The sequence below is a fragment of the Mastomys coucha genome, unplaced genomic scaffold (assembly GCF_008632895.1).
Source record: "Mastomys coucha isolate ucsf_1 unplaced genomic scaffold, UCSF_Mcou_1 pScaffold22, whole genome shotgun sequence".
Taxonomy (NCBI): domain Eukaryota; kingdom Metazoa; phylum Chordata; class Mammalia; order Rodentia; family Muridae; genus Mastomys; species Mastomys coucha.
The window spans coordinates 21,318,865-21,340,479 of record NW_022196905.1 but is presented as its reverse complement, the minus strand read 5'-3'; the positions used below and the strand labels follow the sequence as shown (position 1 = coordinate 21,340,479).

Genomic DNA, 21,615 nt, shown 5'->3' with positions numbered 1-21,615 from the left:
AGTATTGTTTATTTCATGTTTTTACATTATACTATGGTTTTCAGAACAGCTTATATATTTCAAAAGTAGTTATATACCCAGGGGAAACATAGACGATTAACTAGGGAAGTTGCTTGCGGGAGATCAACAAAGTAAGACTGGTGGCACACGCCTTTAATCCCAGCATTTGGGAGACAGAGGCAGGAGGATTTCTGAGTTCAAGGCCAGCCTGGTCTACAGAGTGAGTTCCAGGACAGCCAGAGCTATACAGAGAAACCCTGTCTCGAAAAACCAGGAAAAAAAAAAGAGTGAGACTGAATTGAATGCTTTGCTTGACATTTGTAACTCTTGTATCAAGTTTGAAGAAGAGGACTTTATAAGTTAGTCTTTCTCTGAGATGAATGCTTTTCCAAACTATCACAGCTAATGAACCAAATTCTTACCCTCACCTAATGTCTGTGCCACCCTCCAAGCAGAACCATTGTTCATTGAAACAATTGTTGAAGGACTTTATGGATAGACCATCTTAATATATACACCATTTCTTAAATGAATGTAACCTGTTCTCTGTGGGCTGAGAATAAAGTCACTCGCTCAAGTTAAATAGCTTTGACCATAGCAGGAAGTCTATATCCAAAAATCGTGCCTACAATTCATTTCTTGGTGCAGCAGAACTGTCAACTCTCAGCTTAGCTATGATGGAGGTAAAATCCTTTGGTGATGTGAGGGTCATTTAAGTACAGCTTTATTACAATGAAACCCAATGTCTGAAAATTGTTCTTATTTTGGGCTTGTACCACAGTAAGAGCCAAGATTTTAAACTCTACTAAATACAAAACAAACAAACAAAAAGACTTTATATGTTTATGTTCATTTAAGAAAATACTAGTAGTGATGTATTATTTTGAAATATATAGTTAATATGTTTGGAGTTATTTAAAATTTATATTGAGAAAAATGTATTTTCACTATTGTAGACGAGCATCTACATAAGACTGTTAAATTGATTGTTGTTTTATATCAAACAACTTTTATAATACTTATTTTTATTGTTATAATATTTTATAAATTTTAAGGAATATGACAAAAAAGATATTGTAGGTATTAAAGGGGGGTCTTTGGGAGGAGTTGGGGTACAAAAAGGAAACAAGAATGTGATTTAATTCTATTTACTTAAAATGTTTTTAAATGTTAACAAATTCAGATAAATTGAAATCATATAACTTTTCTCATCATAATGCAATAAAAGTTTTAAAAAAGAGAAAAAAAAAACCTGGAGATATAGAAAAGCTATAGTTAGGAAAACCAGAATACAGTGGGATACTTAGCAATTGATCTGGATATCTCTTTATCCTTCCCATTCCTAGAGTTTCTTCCTCTATAAAAACAGATGAAAATATCTGCCTTGTAACATAGTAAATATACGTAAGTCCTAGCACATACTCATAGTCATTGCCATCTACGTGAAAAGAAAAACATACCGTAAAAATCTACTTGCTCTTTGCTTACATGGGGCAACAATGTAAAAGGACAGGAAATTTGGCATCAAACATCTTTTCTCTTTGAGTATGCTTGCATTCTCCTCTTACCGCTTGAATGGCATTTTGCCAGAGCCTATGCCAACTTTACCTAGCAAGTCACTAGACCACAATCTTTGGCTTCTTATTTGTTACTGATATGCAATGGTTTGCATACCATTAGCAGATAATAAATCTTTTAATCATACATGGACTGAATCTCTGGCCTTTTCCTAGGGTTCACAAACTGCATTACATACCTATATAATTTTAGTCATCTCTAAAAACTTGTGTGACTTTATATGTATGCTTTTGAAATAGGTACAATCTTGTTTTGGGAGCAATGGCAAGGAAACCACCTTGTGAACACATGTTCAGCACGAAGGGTGGGGCTTTTCTGAATAATTTCAATGTTCACTGGTTGGTTGGGCTGAAGACTATAGAACCTGTAGATATGAGTGGCTGGCTGTGTCTAAGAAAAAGTACTTTGGGTCTCATCCTATCCCTAAGCCCTGTAATGTTCCTGTGTGACTGGAAGAGCCTCAAAGAGGCAAGTAGTGATTATTTATTCTTTTCAGAGCTTTGACACTATGTTTCTTTTTTTTTTTTAAAGATTTATTTATTTATTATATGTAAGTACACTGTAGTTGTCTTCAGACACACCAGAAGAGGGCGTCTGATCTCATTAAGGATGTGGTTGCTGGGATTTGAACTCAGGACCTTCGGAAGAGCAGTCAGTGTTCTTAACCACTGAGCCATCTCTCCAGCCCCGACACTATGTTTCAACTTTAATATTTTCAAATTGTTTGTGTACGGTATGAAAACGAAATTTCTCAGTTCCATTGGACCTATGTAATAGCAAGGTTATGTTCAACTACATCCATGAATTGTTTGTTTGAAAAGCATTGACATCAAGCTTGTCACTGATAACCTAATGATAACTAGGCATGGACCTTATAAGACAACGAAATAAGGGTGATCCTTTGTTAACAACACAGAGTGTCTTAAGCTGCCAACAAGCATTTTCAAAAAGCTCCCCCGCCCACTGTTTTGGAAGTCCATTGCTGACATTAAACCCAGTGCCTTGTACACACTAGGGAAGCTCTCACACGGTAGCTACAACCACAATCTTTTAAAACGCTTTAAAAATCATGAATGAAATAAACAGAACACCTCCCTAGGGGAGATGGGGGAAAGGAGGACCTAGAAGTGTAGTTTGGTAAGGTTAGCAGGCCAGTATACAGGGAACATAGAATACAAAACCACGGTCCAAGTCAAGGTTAAAGTCAGACTGTTACTCAACTATACAATGTTGACTTGAAAGGAAAGATTCTTGGAGAACATTCTTCTCTGGTACAAGACACAGTATGTCTTCTTGCTCAGGTTCTTATTTTCAGGGGACGAGAAATAAATTCTCTTCAAACAATTCCACCTGAAAGTATCTGGGTGTCCCCTCCCTGGCCCCCCCCAAAAAGGTGAAATCTTAGTCTGAGCAGCTCTGAGGATCTTGCTGGAGAAGCATGCAGGGACGGGGGACTTCTAAGTCTAATAAAATATTTGAAACAATAAAAGAATATATTTAAAGCAAAAAAAAAACCATGTGCATCTTGTACACATGGTTTTGTGTGTTCTGAGGAGAGGCTGTGCACTCATCTAAGTAGTAGCATCTAAGACAAATGTGTTACTAAAGTATAAGGACTGTTTACGAATATCACAGAAGACAGGGTAGGAGGGTGCAATTTTAAGGTGAAAATGGAAACATCTAGACAAGGTGACAACATCCTAGAAGAAAGAGATGCTAGCTAGCAATTTGGCTGTTTGGGAAAAGCAGTGTCCTATAGAACATTGTGCCATCATGACTGTTTAAAAATTACTTGAACAATGCACATTCCTCATGCATAAGTTATGAACCAGATCTGTTTTATCTTGTTTTGTTTTGAGACAGGGTCTCTATGCAGTCCTGGAACTCATAGAGATATTCCTCGTTTTTTTGGTTTTTTTTTTGGGGGGGGGGGCGAGACAGGGTTTCTCTGTGTAGCCCTGGCTGTCCTGGAACTCACTCTGTAGACCAGGCTGGCCTCCAACTCAGAAATCCGCCTGCCTCTGCCTCCCAAGTGCTGGGATTAAAGGTGTGCGCCACCATCTCCCGGTCATAGAGATATTCCTAGCTCTGCTTCCTGAGCGCTGGCATTAAAGACATGTACCACCATTCTGGACTCAAATCTTATATTTTAAATGAAACTAATTCGCTTTTAAAAAAAAGATTTATTTATTATTATAATTAAGTACACTGTAGATCTCATTATGGGTGGTTGTGAGCCACCATGTGGTTGCTGGGAATTGAACTCAGGACCTTTGGAAGAGCAATCAGTGCTCTTACCCACTGAGCCATCTCACTAGCCTGAAACTAATTCACTTTTACGAATATTGTTTGAAAGCTCGGGCTTGTAGCTACCTATATACTGCCTAGACCAAGTCACTTGTAAAAAATATTCAGAAATCCTTTTCTTCTCACTTACCAGCTCTACGGAAACGGTAAGACTGGGAAAGTGTTTGTTAGTCAGCTTGATTTTCAAGGCTCTGGAGTTCTGGGCAGTCTTCAAGGCTCGAGATAAGTTTTCCGACGTTAATTCTAAATAAATCTCGTTGTTTTCTTCAGAGACTCCTTCCATTTGAAATTCACTAAAAAAGTTCTCCTGCAGGACAGAAACAGGCATTTGTGGCCTTTGCAGCACTCCTAGCTGGAGCCCAGAACCCCTGGGTTCTCCTGCTCACCTGCTCCAGCTCACACCACATGCTCACGCCTCCACTGGCCAGCTTGTCGCAAAGGATGAAATTCAGCTTCTCCGGGCTGATGCGGAGGGTGCAGGTTTTGGCAAGCTTGGCTATCATGTTACTGACTCCTACAACGAGGGGTAAACAGTTACTAGGCTCACTGAGTGTCCTACAGGTCTTCTTGCAGAACCTCTAGCTCACAGATCACGCTTGTATTTCAATACTGCTGACATCCTGCCAGTCTCCCAACAACCCTGCGAGGCACCAGAGTTCAAAACGGAAACAGAATAAAGAAATAGTCTCATAAAACAACTGACAACCGGGGGCCGGGCGTACATTCCACAGAAACCTAGGAGCCGCTGGATACTGAAGTACAGAACTGCTAGCAAGGTTAGGTATACTCCGGGCGGAAGGAGGACTGCGGAAGGGCTGCAAAGGAAAGGTCCCGGGTAGCTATCCTTCCCTCTCTCAGGGCCGCTCTTATCCCGCCCGTCCTCTCACAAGGGCTGCAGCCACACTCGCTCCCCGCAGCCCTGCCAGCTCACGTGTGAAATGATTCAGACAAGCCAGGTCCACGATCTTGGCGCGAAACTTCATGGCGGATACCAGGTCGACCGTGGCGTCGTTCTAAGGCGGACAAAAGTCCCTCTCTGAGCGTCCGGGCGGGGAAACTTGGCGCGGGCACAGAGGTTCCGCAGGGACGGTGCGGCCGGAGAGATCCTCCTGCTGCCCGCCTCGTCCACCGGGTACCTCCACCAGGGCTCTCACATCCTGCCGGCTGCAGGGAAACGGCCCGGAGAAGTTTAGATGCCTGACGACGCAGCATTTTAAGGTTTTGAAAAACTGTTTGAAACGTTTTTTAAAATTTTGAACACTTTACTTAATAGTTTACCTCTAAAAACAGATGCAATGAAGTAATAATTCTGCACCGTTGTCTCAATATAAACTGAACGGAACCTGTACAATTCTTATTAGCCCCAGCTAATGGGGGTGCTTAGGCAAGCAGATCTTTTATGCCAACAAACATTTTAAAATGAAAGAAGGAAGGGGGACAAAGAGAGGGACTGGGAGGAAGACAAGGAGAGAAGAGAAGGGGAGAGGAGAAGAGGGGAGGGAAGGGGAGAGAAGGGGAGGGGAGAGGAGAGGAGACACTAGTTGAAAAGGATTGTGACCTTTGCGTTAATCCCAGTACCATAAACAAACAAAAGTCCTCTTAATGTAGTAGTCTTAGAATTGTTTTAAAAGGATTTTAAACCCAGAATAAAAGATTTTGGTTTTTCAAGGATTATACCTGTAAAAATTTAAAATGGTATTGGGGTTAACACTCCCCCCTCTAGCCTCCCCACTTTCTAAATAAGCACTCTTCCGATGCACCACATATCCAAACAACAAAATATTCTTAAAAGTCCTTTGCCAATTGTGTAAAAGCATATTTTTGCAGTACACAAGACGGCTCAGCAGGTGAAAGTATTTAGCATGAAGGCCTGAGTTTGGGCCCTGGAACACCAGTTGCAATTCCAAAAGTTGTTCTCTGACTTCTGTATGTGCACCGTGGAATGAGCATGCTCACTTTCACACAAAAATAGTAAATAAAGAAATTTTTAAAAACTGTCTTTAACTTGATACACAGAATTAAGATATTAATAAAACAGCTGATTACTGATAAGTGAAAAAATAGAAAAATACATATAACACAAAGCTATACTCTAGCCCACACTCTCACGTACAAGTGGTTGGCAAGCCAAATGTCATTAATTTTGAAATATCAAATGACACATGAAGTAAGATAATTGTTACATATATTGTGTGGTTAAAGGCTGTATTGTCTGTGTGTGCATGCATATACACCAAGTCATCCATGCCTTGGTCATGTGAAGGTCAAAGGGGGAATTTCTGTTTTCAGTACTTAAACTTCCACCTTGTTTGAGGCAGGGTCTCTCTTTGCTATCAGCTGATGAATAACCCAGGCTAGCTGGAACATAGCTCCTGGAGATTCATCTATCTCTGTCTCCCACTTCACCATAGGAACAATAGAATTACAAATATTTGCTAAATCCATTTGGCTTGTGTGTGTGTGTGTGTGTGTGTGTGTGTGTGTCTGTGTGTGTCTGTGTGTGTTCTGAGGATTCAAACTTGGTTTCCTGTGATTCAAGGCAAGCGCTTTACCCATCTGAGCCTACTCCCCAGTTCCTAAAGACTGTATTTAAATCAACTTTGTAATCAGAGCCATATATCTGGTCTTTATTTTAAATAGTTTAATATTATGTAATAAAATTGGCAACACATTTTAAAAATATTCCTAAGAAGAGATGTACATAATGATGATGATATGTTCCTTATTGATGAGTCTCAAGTAATAAAAGAATTTTACTCAACAAATATATAAGTAAGCTCTAATAATCTTTTCATAGAAAAAAATGCTAATATTATATATTCTAGCAATTAAGCTAAGTAGGTTTAGAAAGCGAAGCCAATGATTTCAGAAATAATTAAATATATTGACATTTCCATATTTTCTTTCCAAATGATTTTGTCAAAAAAAAATCACTCTAGAGAGTTCCAGAAGTAATATGTACCAGAGCATTTTCCACTGCAATATCTGCTTGTTATTTTCCATCTAGCTAGTAAATGGATTTTTGATTTTATAAAGGCCAAACCTCAAGGGTGAGCAATTCAGTCACATGAGAATCTGCAGAGCAATGTTCGTGTTATGTTTACTTATTCGGGAGGAAAACATCTTACCTGATCTTGTCTTAGGAAAGGAAAAACATTACACATAGAATGTCACTCAGTATATACAGTTGGAGGTCAGGGAAGACCCTTAGAGCTGCAGAGATATACTACCTGGGTTAGTTGCACGCCTTTCCTAACTGTCACCCAAAGCTGGGATGGCAGTGCCTGTCATATGCCTGATCATCTTCACTAGTCTCAGGGGGGAGAAGAGACTAATTTATTTGCAGGCTTGTTAACAGTTAGTGTCGGAAAAATTGTCCCAGAGGGAAAGAATGTAGCATCACTCAGAGATTCTCCAGCAAATCTGGAAGTCAATATTTGTCTTATTTTTTTTTTTTTACCTGAGAAAACTGTGAAGCCGAAACTCATACTGTAGAGGTGTCATGAGCAAACCTTTTGAGGTTTGAGGTTTGTCATGTCTTTTTGAGCACCACCCTCACCTAAGGAGTGTGTTTCTGCTTAAGTAGTTGTTAACTGACTCCTCATGTGGCGTATGCCAAATAAAAATACGGCAATAAATTCTGTAGGTTTTTTAAATTACATTTGTGCAATATGTTAGAATGCTTAGGTAAAGTGCAGAGGGATGAAGACTCAAGAAGGAGAATCACTTGCAACCCAGGAGGAAATAGACCAATATTTGGTGGATGTGAACCATGTGAACCAGTGTTGGCTGAAAAGGTGCACCCAGGTTGAACATTCTGCAGACTGATTAACTGCTTAGAACTTCCATGAAGGGTTATTGGTGTTGCTGCATTGAGAATGTGTTAGAAAGACTAGCCTTTGTAATATGCGTGGCAGATATGTTTCCATCTTAAGGTTTTATTTACAATGCCATTATTTATGTAGAATTTTTTGTGCTTTTTGTCGCTTCCTCTATCCAATACCATACCGGAATTAGCTCTGGGTTTATTAAGGTTTTTATGGTTTTATTGCCCACTTGTAAATATTTTACTGTGTTCTGTTTGGGAATTGTCACATTGTAAAGTAATAAACAAAGAAGCAATTTCATTTGCTTAATGGCTAGATAATTGTTCCAAGCCATTTGCTTTGTTTCGCTCAGATGTTATGCATATATGGCTTGTTCCCTCCCTCTTGCAATTCCTGTTGTAAATATTAGTGGGTGGGAGCACTAAGCGGTGATTATAGCTCTGCTCTCAATTAACCATTCATATCGTTAGTGGATTATGGGTTATCACCAGGGTAGACTGACATAAAAGCTACTTTGGCTAGGCCTTGTAAGCTGCTCCCTCTTCCCGAGTATTACTCAGTGTCTTGAGACTGCCAGCATGAAAGTCACTGACAATTGCATCCTTCTGAAACTGTACCAGAACCATGGGCAGAAAGAAACCTCTTTTGCTTATAACTTCCCAGTCTGCAGTGTTGTAACTCCTGCAAGAGGAAGCCAAGACTCCATATCTGCAAGTTTGCCCCTTGCTGCATAAACAGTCACCATACAGCTAGAAGAAGTCTAGTCTTGGACTTATCTTGTCCACTTCACTGATTTATCAGTGTGCTAACACCATCTAAGTATTGTTTTAAGCCTTTGTCACAGAATTTTTCCATCTGATATTTTTTTTAAGTTTCTATAAATATTGCAAAGGGACCCAAAACAAGATGGAAACCTATCTGCCACCTGTGTTACCAAGGCCAATCTTTCTAAATAACAGATGTATTGTTATGAAATCTAGACTCAAGACCATCTTAAGATTTTGAGAACCATGCATACTTTGTGCTTCCTAAGCCAAATTAGCATTGGAATATCTGCATATATGAATATAGACAAAAGAGTGACAGTCCCCGTGGAGTAGCTGTATTCATGTCAGTGACCATTTCACACCCACCTTTGTTTCCACCTTCCCACTTATTTTCTTCCCTCACAGAATTTAAAACCAGATCCAAGATGCATCACTTCACATGTGAATATTTTAAAATGTAAGTCAAAGTGAAGAATGTTTCTTTTTAAAATGCTAGCCATTTGATAAATGATGACACAGGAAACATTTCTCCATGTGTTTGTTTTGTGTCCTGCATATGTATGTATACGCCATAGCATGTATTCCCTGGTCTACATGCCATGATTTGGGGGAAGGGAGTGGAACTCATAGGACAGCTTGCAGGACTTGGTTCTTGTGGTAGTTCGAATATGCTTAATCCAGGGAGTGGCACTATTGGAAGTGTGACTAGTTGGAGTGGGTGGTCCTTGTTGGAGGAAGTGTGTCACTGTTGGGGTGAGCTTTGAGACTCTCCTCCCAGCTGCCTGGAAGATGGTGACCCTCTCCTGTCTGCCTTTAGATGTAGAACTTCTAGCTCCTCCAGTGCCATACAGGGCTGGATACTGCCATGCTTCCTACCATGATGATAATGGACTAACCTGAGAGCCAGTAAGCCAGCCTCAATTAAATGTTGTCCTTATAAGAGTTACTGTGGTCATGTTGTCTCTTTACTAAGACATATTTCTTCTTCAACCATGTGAGTTCAAGGAGTCTCCTTGTCATAGTTAGTAGCCAGTTGAAGTGAAAATTTCAGGTTTCTTTGGAGACTTGTTGTGTCACGTGATGTTTTTCTGGAAGCTGTCTTATGAGAGGATGCTTTTGCTGGAGCAGACATGTAAGAGGACATGTGATGTTTGGAAAGAGTATAAGTATAACTGAACAGACAGTGAACGAGGCTCTTGCATAGGTCTGCCTTACAACACTTTGCTGGTCCTCACTGATCTTCACTTGTTATGACTCCATGGGGAAAAATGTCCCAAAGAGCTTCTTGTGGTAATATAGCTGCTTTTTTGCCATGTGGGCTCTTGCTGATTTTGGCAGAGCCTAACCATTCCTTCTGGATTGAGCTGCAGCTTCTGATGAGTGTTTGCTGTTTTAGACTGCACTGCTGATATCCTGATAATGAAGATTGGAATTGCTGAAAAGAACTACTTCGAAACAGGTCCATACCCCCCTTGTCCTATTGACCATATGTCTTCCCTACCTTTGGTTGGTGGTCTAGAAGGGAGGTTAAAGCTTTAAAGAATCCTAAATAAAATCAGCTTTGAAAAATCTGGGCCTACAACCTGTTCCTGGCTGAGTCACCCAGAAGGCCAAAGCATGTTTTTTATTTGAGACAGACTGTCTAATTAATCCTAGTCCAACCTCAAACTCAGGCTCTCCCTGCCTCAGTTTCCCTAATGCTGGAATTCCAGGTGTTCTGCCTCTATGTACAGAAATATTTCTTTTTAAAACAACATGATAGTATCATTTTTCATACAGATACTATTGAATTTGTTTTTTTAGAAATAATTCTTATTGCTTCACTGGTAGGGCTAGAACCTAAGACCTCACACATGCTAGCCACATGCTCCTTTCCTGTAGGCGAGCTCTGTTACCCACTACTGCCTCATGACCACTCTTTAATTACCATAACTTTCTGATTTTAATTGAGATCAGTATAATTCTAAGTTAGGTTAGAGAGAATTGATGTCTTCAGAGCTGAGTCAGGCTTGTTATCTAGTGAAACCTTTTAGTCATTTTCTGTTGCATGAGGCCTTTTCTACATCACCTTCTCCTTTGCTTTACCTGACACTTATGGGTTTTGCTTTCATAAATTATGCCCTTGATCTGACCTTTGTTTGGTATTTGTATGTAACTTTGATTTATATGTGGCATTGTCACATCTAACAGAAAGTACAGTTTCTACTTGTTTGTGTTTTCTTTTAAGTATTATGTTGACTTAGTGTGGGAGGACAATTGGGGGAGATGGTTCTCTCCTTCCCCATGTGTGTTCTAAGGACTGAACTCTGATCATCAGGCTTAGCCACAGTGGTTCTTTACTAGCCAACCTATCTGGCTGACCCTTTTGTATTTTTAAAAGAATAGGAGGAGGAGTCCATCAAATTATCTGTGAATATTCATAACCAGAACTTGACATTGGCTTTTATCTCTAACTTTACAATTATCTGTGGCTTCTCTACTTTCACTACCTAAAGCCTGCAGCTCAGGGGTGGTTACAGTGGTGATGGTGAACATTGTGCCTGATGTAGGGGATGAATAACTAAAAGTGCAGAAACTGTGTTGCAGGATTTTCCCTGTCCAATCACATTAGGGCAGTGGGAGGTATGTGATTGGACAGGGAAAAGGGAGGCAGCACTAAGAGTTGCAGAGAAAGAGAGCTTCTCAGGAGGGAGAGGAGAGGAAGAAAAGGAAGATGGCTGCAGACATGTACTCATGTGGCATTTACTAGCGACAAGTAGCTATGATTTCACAAGGTTAGAAATATTGGGTTAAAGCTTTTATCACTATCAATTGGCTCTCAAATTATTGTATTGGCCTCTTGTAAATTGTGATATTATTGATACATAAATCTGATTGGTTAATTAAGCTTTAAGAGTCATGATTCTACCCAGTTACTGGGTATTGTGATGTGATGGCTGACTGTGGGGTGCATGAGGTGTTGCTTGGTGGCAAGGGGAACTTGCCTCCTGACCTCCACTGGAGAGATGACACAGCAGGAGCCCTGTGATCCAAAGTGACTGGAGAGTTGGCAGGCAGCTAGAGCACTGGAACAGCGTGGTCCAGCACCGCAGAGAGTTGGCGGGTTTGTTTTTTATTATTTCCTGCAACAAAACTGTGGTGAGAAGGACTTCCTAATGAGATCGATCCTCTTCTATATACAAAGTCACCTCTTGATGCTTAAAGTGAACTACCAAAGGGTTTTGGATTGACTTTCATTTTTTATTAGTAAAATTTATTCACTTCTTACTGCCTAGTAGGAATGAGTTTAGGGTTTCCCTCCCACTCCCAATCTTTGGTTCTTAGGGGTGCAATCTGACATAAGGGAATAATAAACATTCTTGGACATTCTGGCTGCACAGCCACTGCCTTCTTCCGCACCAGCTCTTCTAAGTGTAATCACTGGGGATGCCGTGAACTCTAAATCGGTACAAACATGTATACTTTGGATGTCCCCAGTTGCTAAGGATTTGAAGTTTTATGCATAGCAAAGATTCAGAAGCTTCATTCTGGAAATAAAAGAAAACATGAATGACTTATAAAGGTTCCTCTGAATGCTGAATGAATTCCTCTGAATTTCAATGAATGCTGATATAATGATGTGGCAACCTCCTTTCTTCCCTAACACAAGTACATTCAAATAATGCTCTAATGGATGGGGAAATGAGTTACTGGAAAGAAAAATCCCATGAACGGGTAAATATAGGGAGATGAAGATACTCAGGAGGTCTAGGAATACCAATGGCTCTCAGTGCTTTAGTCTGTCCTTCTTATACTTGATGTGGCAATTGAAGGGAGCAAGCATTTGAAGCACAGGATGGAAGTTATGATGGTCTCATTTAGCTTGGGCTTTAGCTTGGGCTTATGCCATGACTGTTTTCAGCAGCAAATCCCCCTTAGTGATAAAGCCAAACATAACTTAGCAATTCCCAATGGATAATTACCTGGAGCTCAAATGTTTGAATGGTTGCTTCCATTTTGTTATAAATAAACTGACCTAGGAACATTTCTTCTCCTTCACATTTCTTCCTCACACCCTGCAAATAAAACAACAGGTTCAGAGGCTGAAATGAGTGGGCTCTCTGTTGAAAGTAATGGATGCAGGTGCTCAAGTAGCAATGGTTCACTTGACATTGCATGTGCTGGAGCTGGAGAGATGGCTCAGTGGTTAATATTGCTTGTTATGTAAGCTTGAAGACTTGAGTTCAAATCCCCAGCACCCTTGTGAAAATTTGGATCACCCTGTGCCTGTAACCTGAACATCAGAGGTCTGAGATGGATAGAACCTGAGAACTCGCTGCCCAGCAAGCCTTGCCAAGATGACAAGTTTCCAGTTCAGTGACAGACCCTGTCTCAATGTTGTAGGGACAAGAGCAAAGAGCAACAGAGGAAGCCCTTGGTTCATCGATTCTGTAATACAGAAGAAACAAGGGAAGTACTCATTATTGCTAAATGATTTTTGCCTGGAAGAAGCAGCCAGAATGCCTGCAAATCAGGAATAGTAGTGTGTAAACACGGACAGGCAGAGCCAATCAAAGCTCATCCCTAACTCAACACTGCCATGCATGTGAGTATCAGGGGCAGGAGTCAGGAAGCCTCTGCAGCATAGAATGAGGTGGGCTATACCCTCCTCCAGCCAGTGATATCAAAGGCCTAAGCCTTCAAGAAAAAAATAGGAGTAGGCAAACAGACAAAACCCACGGGGAAGGTCAAAGGGCAGCAGCCGGAAACACAGATTCCTGTGGCTTGAGATGGCACTAGCACTACAGGGACTTAGGCAGCAAGCCCAGAAAGGCTCAGGATCTGGGCCATGGTATGCTAGAGGACATGGAGGGGAGGGACTGAGGTCTGAGGGTTGGCTGTCAATCATTTCAACAATCCCTGGTAGCTCTCACTCCATGGCAGTCTTTGCCCTCTGCCAGCCCATGCCGGAGTTCTCTTCCTGAGCCAGCTGGTTGTGCAGCTCAAGTCTGCCCTGTGCTTTTCCTTCACAGCAGGAGCCAGCAAACCAGCCAAGATGACATTTCCCGTAGGCAGGAATCCTTTCAGAGTCAACTGGACTGTGTGCCTGGGCTTTGAAGACATTCAAGGAAAGCTACTTATAAGATCAGCAGAGACCCTGTAAACAAAGAGAAGATGAAATACAGCTCCAACGAGCAACTGGTATTTTCAGATGGGAAGAAGACATGATAGTGATTAGACTCTAAATGAGCAGTATCTGTGGAAACCAAAGTCTTAGTATAATTATGATGGAGGAGATGAAAATGTTTATGTACGAGTTCAAATAACTGAGATACAATCTTTCAGAGACGAAACCTAAATCAGAAAAGATACATGAGAAGTAGACTTCAGGAATGAGACCCCCACAGTAACAGCCACACACCAGGCTCATCTGCTCTCATTAGATGGAAGCCGAACTGTAGAAGAGTTCCAAAGGGGTGACTGAGAGGAAGGAAGGAGGGAGAGACGGAGGCACGGTTTATCTGACTAGAATAACCAACGGGAGAACATGCACCTCTGATGAATGTATTAGAAACAGAAGTGTACCAAAGTGAGCAAGTCAGACAAATGGGTGACAAATACCTTTGGGAATGTTTCAGATGTGAACAGTAAAGAAAGTAGCTCAACAGCAAGCAACGCTGAGTTGACCACTGACTGAAACAAATGACCAAAAAGGCACTAATCCCCTCAGCGTCAAACATGAAATGCAGATCTAGGAGTCCCAATCCAATATGTATTCATAGAAACAAAATCCAACATCCATGGTAAAACCTTGCACACAAATATTCACACTTATTCATAAAAGCCCAAACCCTGCAAATAACTCAGATATCTACCAAGTAATGGATAAATAAAATAGAAACAACCAGGTATTTATTCTTTGGTTTCAAAAAGGTCAAATATTGACATCTGCTATAACATAGCTAAATCTTGGAAGTACTCTGTCAGTCATTCACTAGAGAGCACATACAGTATGATAATGGTAATGTCCAGAATAGGTGAATTGATGCGTCAAAGTCAATTAGTGGTTGCCAGGGCTTAAGGATGCGATGGGGATGGGAAGTGAAAATTAAGCAGCATCGGACTCCTCTGGGACACAGCAAAAGTGTTCTAGAATTGTGGTGGTGGCTATGTAACTGTGAACCCTAATGAGACTGAAGAGTGGCTTCAAATGAGAGGGTCACTTGCTTTGTACATTATACCTCTATACACCTGTTTTTTTAATGACAAAGATATTGGATGGCAGAGACACAGAAAAGAGGTGATGTTCATCTTTTATTGGAGGTGAGCCATCAAATAATAGCCAACACTGAAAAATCAATAAATAATGGTAAAAGAAAATGCAGAAGCAGGTATCTCATTAACAGATAAAGTTGTTGCTAGTCAAAGCTTTGAGACAAAAAGAATTGGAATCAGGGAGAAGTAGGAAAGTGAATTGTTGGTTCTAATGCTTTGTCTAAAATTGGCTCCCAATAGCACATGGGAATCTACATGTGCAGATGCTGAAGGTCCCTGTCCCCAGTTGGTTTTTGATTGGTCAATCAAGTTACTAACAGTCAATAATTGGGCAGGGAGATGAAGGCGGGACTTTTAGAAGGTATGAAGAGAAGAAAAGGAGCAGAATCGCTATGATGGGGAAGCAGAGAGATCAGAGTTAAGGCCTGATGACTTGTAAGAATCTGGGATAGTGACCCCCAGGGGTCACTCCCCTGATTGGATCTGAGGTAACAGAAATGAAATATAGATTTAGCGAGTACAACACAGGAATGCTGGAGGGGAAAGTGGGTTAGCCACATGAAGTTACCGAGAAGCCCAGCCATTGTACTGCTAAGGTACAATAAAAATTAAGCTAGTGTGTGTGTGTGTGTGTGTGTGTGTGTGTGTGTGTGTTTCATTCATGAATCCAGAGTTCTTAGGCAGATACAGAGTCATGCTCGCACCCACCAGGAGTATAGAGTGGCTCCTTTAAATATCTACTGTTACAGTTAATTGCAATGTTTATGTAAATAGCCAACATTTCAGGTATACTTGTATAGCTTTTTAGTTGTAATAATATGAAGTCAGACAGAGATAGTCCAATTCTCTCAGTCTGTAAGTAACTACACGAAAGCTCTAGAAGTCAGAGGCACCAGCAATTAGTACACAATTAAATGATGAGTCCAGGACTGGGGTTACAGGTCAGTAGCAGAGTTACTAGCTTGACCTACAAGAGGCCCTAAATTCAATCCCCAAAGATACCAGTCTAAGACGGGCAGTGGTGGCACACACCTTTAATCCCAGCACTTGGGAAGCAGAAGCAGGAGGATTTCTGAGTTTGAGGCCAGCCTGGTCTACAGAGTGAGTTCCAGGACAGCCAGGGCTACACAGAAAAATCCTGTCTTTAAACAAATGAACAAACAGACAGACAGAAAGACACCAGTCTAGCTCCTCATTCCCTGTCAAACCCCTCTACTTCAACCCACTCTGAATGACAAATTTAGATAGCTTCTCACATAGACAGAGAACTCCTTGGGTGCACTCGAGATGTTTCCCGATGGGGACACCTTCTCCGAGATGTGCTCCATGGTAACTGCTGTTGGGATGATCTTCCTGGCGAGCTTAATCAGGACGTGACCCTGGGAACCTGGAAAGGCCCAGCACTTCCCAGGGTGGACATCTGGCTAGAAAGAAAATGTTAAATGAATCTCTTTTCTGGACACCCAGATCTAACATTTCCATACTGAGCACTTCATCACTTAGCAACTGTAAGGCTCTTAGGACACAGATCAAACAGGAGACTGTCTCAAACAGCCTAGGTCTGGTTGTTCACCCAGAGCACTTTATGCTTCTGTCCACCAGAGCCATTGTCACAGCCGCATGTTTTCTTTCACCGCTAGACTAGACTGAGCTACAAGGCAGCTAGAGGTTTAAGTGCTGATTGTGTTGGTGCTGATTGATGGTGCTGGTGAAGATGGTGGTGATGAGTAAAGAGACAGTGGTGTTTATGGTGATGGTGGTGGTGATTGGTGGTGTTCATAGTGGTAGTGCTGATGGTGGAGATGATGGTGATGAATAGAAAGACAATGGTGCTGATGATGGTGCTGATGGTGGTAATGGTTGATGATTGATGATGTTGGTGATGAGTGAGGAAGCAGTGGTGTCTATGGTAGAGGTAATGATGGTGGCAGAGATGCCAGTGATGGTGGTATGGGACATGAGGGTGATCCTATCCATAGTTGATAGGGTTGATGGTAAATGTGGATAATGATGATGATGGAGGTCCTAGTAGTAAAGAGGAAAAACAAAAATATTTCTTTTACGAGATATAAAATTGTAGCCTGGCGAGAAGAAACTGGAAGTTTAATTTATCTCTGAATATACTTCTCAATTTGAAAGCAACTTCTGACATGCGGCTCATAGTGTGTTTACTGTCATTATATTTCCAAGTGAAAGAAAGGCTCAGTGGAAATTTCTACTGTACTTAACCCTGTGAGGATGTGTGATTGGCATACCACTTAATGCGAGACTGGTGTTTGCAGGGCAGCCTCTTTTAACAAATGCTTGTTAAATGCCTGAAGTTTTCAGTGAACAAGGGAAGTCACAGAATGAGTAAAAATTAAAGGTATGGAATTAGATATTCTGATAAACAAAGTCTAGTTTTCTGATTTTTAAAATGTAATAATTAATAATAGTTTAGTACTCTAAGATGACTTGTACAGTGTAATAGTGTATAACTGTAAGAAGTGTCTAGGGTCTGTAGGCAGTGTGAATGTTCTTGCCTCCATGTTAAACATAAATACAACCATGATGTTTTATAACAACATCTTAAGGTATATGTGGTGTTGCCCTACTTGGCACTTACCTGAAGAATCATATCTGGAGGCATCTCATAGTTGAGGAACCCTATCCCATGCCAGTACAATTTTGCTTTATTATTTTTGTAACTTTCTGAGGTCCCAGCTTCAATGACAGAGGCTCCTAAAATTGCAACATATTTTAAACTTACACATAAAACGTAATACATGCCATCTAGGTTTTAGCGATGTTGCTGAAAAGTTTGTCTAGTGGACAAACTACAAAGTCAGATTTACCATTGGGATTCATTTAGGCCAGGGCTGCTGATATCCTGTCACTTTCTGAAAAGTTTTGTTATTTTCTACTGGGTTTGAAATAGGGTCTCTCTAGGTACAGAGGCTGTCCTCGAACTTGTAGCAGTCCTTCTGCCTTGGCTTCCTAAGTCCATGGAGCCACCAAATCCAGATGGAAAGCCTTGTTTGCTTCTTCTAGTTTCCCAAAAATCTCTGAAACTAATTGGTGATAAGAAAAAAATCTTAAATAGTCGCGCAATTTCAAAGCTAAAGCTAATGTGTATGATATGTTTCTCATCATCCAGAAAATCAGACTTTTCTGTCATACTCAGAAGTGGAGATGGCAGCAAAGTCATGCTATGCATACCCTTCATGTTACATTTGTTAACAGTAATTATGTAAATTTATCAGGCTTCAAGTTCCTGTAGCAATTTTAATTGTAATCAAGGAATTGTAGACATATTTATCAAACATTATCCCTTTAAGTTATTTTATCTTAGGAGGAAAGTGTATGTTAGACATGAGAAATTTAAAACAATGCAAATCATTTCTTCAAATTTCACTTGAGTAGCACAGTGTAAAACACTGAGCCAGGCCCTTGTGTAACACTGAAGCCCGTGTGCTTGTGTAACACTGAAGCCCGTGTGCTTGTGTAACACTGAAGCCCGTGTGCTTGTGTAACACTGAAGCCCGTGTGCTTGTGTAACACTGAAACCCGTGTGCTTGTGTAACACTGAAACCTGTGTGCTTGTGTAACACTGACGCACGTGTGCTTGTTAACACTGAAGCCCGTGTGCTTGTGTAACACTGGAGCCCGTGTGCTTGTGTAACACTGGAGCCCGTGTGCTTGTGTAACACTGGAGCCCGTGTGCTTGTGTAACACTGACGCACGTGTGCTTGTGTAACACTGGAGCCCGTGTGCTTGTGTAACACTGAAGCCCGTGTGCTTGTGTAACACTGAAGCCCGTGTGCTTGTGTAACACTGGATCCCGTGTGCTTGTGTAACACTGGAGCCCGTGTGCTTGTGTAACACTGACCAGGCATCTAGGTTCTGCACATTTTTTTTTTTTTTAGATAGCTCAATTAAATATGGATCCATGGTTGCAACATGCAACAATGGGAAATACAAATCTCTCATGTAAACTTGTGGCTCAGTGGTTTACAGAGTGTTACCCAAGCACATAGTTGATCTTCCAGATGGCCTGAGTTTAATTCCTAGCCACCACTTCAGGTGGCTCATAATCAACTGTTGACTCCAGATGCAGGGACTGCAGCACCTCCAGCTTCCATGAGCACATGCACACACATGCATACACACATGCATACACAATGCCACACATGCATACACAATGCCACAATGTGTCTTAAAACATTTTCATAACAGTGTTATGTCATGCAGAATTTAGATCACGTCTATCCTACAATTGCTTGGCATCTGTCTAAAACTGAAATCAAAGAAGGCATCTTTTACCTTGTAAGTTATGATTCCTACTTGTATGACTAACCGGACAGGAAATGTCTTTTGCATCCTGCACTATGTGAGTCTGATGGCCTCCATAATCCTTTCATGAAAACAGAAATTGAATGGTTTCTCCTGCTGCAGAAGCTCATACCTACTCATTGTTTTCATTCATGTCATTTTTAGCTTTCATTACCTCTCTTGAGAAATATTAAACCCATTTAGAGGGCACAGCTCAGTCGCGCCTGCCTTAGCATATTCAGAACTGGGCCAGCCATCACCACAGTAACTTTAGAATTAGTCTGCTCCAAAAGAAGCCTATCGTGAGTACAGCCCTCCCCATTTTCCTCATTATCAGTTGCTGGCCTAGACACTCGCTGACCAATCCTCTTCACACACTCACCTAGTGCAGACATCCCTTTACTGCCTCTTGCAGTGCCTCACAGCCTGCTGCTTCTTGCATGCAGTTACCTAGACTTAAAGCACTTGAGATCCCTGTGGGTAGTCATTCTTTATGTTGCCTGCAGTGTACTTGAGTGATCTGTTCGTGAGCATTTCTAGTTTTGATGAGTATCAATCCGGTTGCTACAGGCATTCTCATATGGGTTTTTTTTTTTTTCTGGGTTTGGCAGAGCTGAGGTTCGAACCCAAGCCCTTCTGTACCCCCAGCAGGCAGTCCTACCACCAAGCTATACTCCCAGTTTTGCCATGCGTGTTTGCCATGATGTAAATGTAAAATGTGACTATTAGGTAAATATCCAGAGGTGCCACAACAGGATCACTAGGGCTATATTTAACTTGAGAAGCAGTTGTCCGGCTGCCTTCCAAAGGTACCACTTAATAGCCACACATGCACATGTGGTGGACGAAAGCCCAGGGCTTCCCAGTGTCTGCAGCATTGGCAGGCTCTCTCTGCCACTTGGACAGATGTGTACTGATCCGACACTGTGCTTTTGATATTTCACTAATGAATAATTGTGTCCAATAGTTTTTTTATTTTCTGTTCAGAAATTCATTTTCTGAATTTCTTTAATAAAGTGTTTTATGACCTTTCCCCCAGTTTTAAAACTGAGTTTTCTGTTTTATTATCACCAAAGTTTGAAAGCATCCATAAATTTTAGATCCAAGTGCTCTGCTAAATTTGCATGCAAATATTCTGTCTCCAGCCTGTGAATCGTCTCCTCATTCCCTCAGGTGTCTCCTCTAGAACACAACTTAATATGAATGAGGCTCAAACTGTCCGTTCATTTCCTCTTTATCTTGTTTCAGTGTTTTCTGTAAGATGTTTTTTCCTAGGATGACAAAGGAAAATTGATAATTCAAAGCCAAAACTGGGCTACAATGTGAGTTCAAGGTTAACTGGACAACTTATCAAGATCCTGCCTCAAGATTAAAATTTAGGTCAGGTGTAGGGACATGGCTCAGTGGTAGGATGCTTGTCTAGTATTCAAGAGGCCATGAGTTCAATCCCTGTGCAACAGCATAATGAATAAAAGCTGTACACTTCTTTTTTCTTAACTTTTGTCCTAGGAATTGTATAAGATCCTGGTTTACATTCAGACTTAGGTTACTCTCTGGTCAATGTAAGCTATAGCTAAGGTTTATTTTGCTACGAATGTCCTTTGTACCAGAACCTCTGACTTCCCTCTTTTGCTTTACCAAAACCCAGTTCACAGTGGACTGACACCAGACTTGTGTTCTATGCCACAGATTTTGATTTCTGCAGCTTTATAAATAATAAGCCCGAAAACAGCTACTGAGTGTTCCAGCCTCTCCTCTCTCTGCTCTCTTTTGGCCTGTTTTCTTTTTCTGTATTAGCAATCATGTTGTTTATAAGTTGAAATAAGTTAGTTCTCTTTTAACTTGTCTGGTGTCTCTTTCTCCCTCTGTATGTCTGTGGTAATGTTAATTGGATCAGACATTCTTTTTTTTTTTTTTTTTTTTTTTTTTTTGGTTATTTGAGACAGGATTTCTCTGTCCTGGAACTCACTCTGTAGACCAGGCTGGACTCTAACTCAGAAATCTGCCTGCCTCTGCCTCCCAAGTGCTGGGATTAAAGGCGTGTGCCACTACTACCCAGCCCTGGAATAGGCATTCTTAACTTGTTTCTGGTCTTAGGAGAAATCATCCAGTCTCCCATGAATTCCTGTGTGTTAACATAAGGCATTATGTAGGAATCCTTCATCAGGATGAAGAAAATCTCTTTAGTTTATTGAGAAATTTTAATCATAAATGACTTGAATGTTGTTAAATGATTTTATCTAATTTTATCACCCCAATGACAAGATTGTCAATATACTGATGTAACAAACTATGCAGATATATTTTCAAAAGACAAATGAGCCTTTCATTCCCAGAAGAGGTCCTGCTTGTTCCCACACATGTCATTCTTGTGTATTCCTGAATTCACTTTGTAGTAATACATTACAAAATGAAGTCAGGTGTGCTACATGCTTTTAATCCCAGAACTTGGGAGGCAGAGACAGGCAGATTTCTGTGAGTTTGAAGCCAGCCTGGTTTGCATAGTAAGTTTCAGGACAGCCAGAGCTGCATGGCTGCCTCAGAAAACAAAGATAGAAACAAAAGGCATT

General features: G+C 40.9%; 2 protein-coding genes across 8 annotated transcripts in view; both read right to left on the bottom strand.

Annotated features, from left to right (window-relative positions):
- The window catches only part of Hus1 (HUS1 checkpoint clamp component), a 20,433-nt gene extending 15,430 nt beyond the window's left edge, over positions 1–5,003 (bottom strand). The window contains exons 1-3 of one of the 3 annotated variants that reach the window (XM_031338974.1): positions 4,817–5,003; positions 4,272–4,399; positions 4,016–4,192 (exon numbers count right to left, since the gene is read on the bottom strand). In XM_031338974.1, the coding sequence (XP_031194834.1) occupies positions 4,016–4,192; positions 4,272–4,399; positions 4,817–4,868 (357 nt within the window). In that variant the 5' untranslated portion in view covers positions 4,869–5,003. The remainder of the gene's footprint in view (positions 1–4,015; positions 4,193–4,271; positions 4,400–4,816) is intronic. The other 2 variants (XM_031338975.1, XM_031338976.1) reach the window with 2 other exon arrangements.
- A 6,695-nt stretch (positions 5,004–11,698) lies between these two features.
- The window catches only part of Sun3 (Sad1 and UNC84 domain containing 3), a 29,853-nt gene continuing 19,936 nt past the window's right edge, over positions 11,699–21,615 (bottom strand). For all 5 annotated transcript variants that reach the window (XM_031338971.1, XM_031338970.1, XM_031338973.1 and 2 more), the window contains 4 exons: positions 17,340–17,455; positions 15,991–16,158; positions 12,442–12,534; positions 11,699–12,006 (listed from right to left, as the gene is read on the bottom strand). In XM_031338971.1, coding sequence (XP_031194831.1) covers positions 11,887–12,006; positions 12,442–12,534; positions 15,991–16,158; positions 17,340–17,455 — 497 coding nt within the window. In that variant the 3' untranslated portion in view covers positions 11,699–11,886. The remainder of the gene's footprint in view (positions 12,007–12,441; positions 12,535–15,990; positions 16,159–17,339; positions 17,456–21,615) is intronic.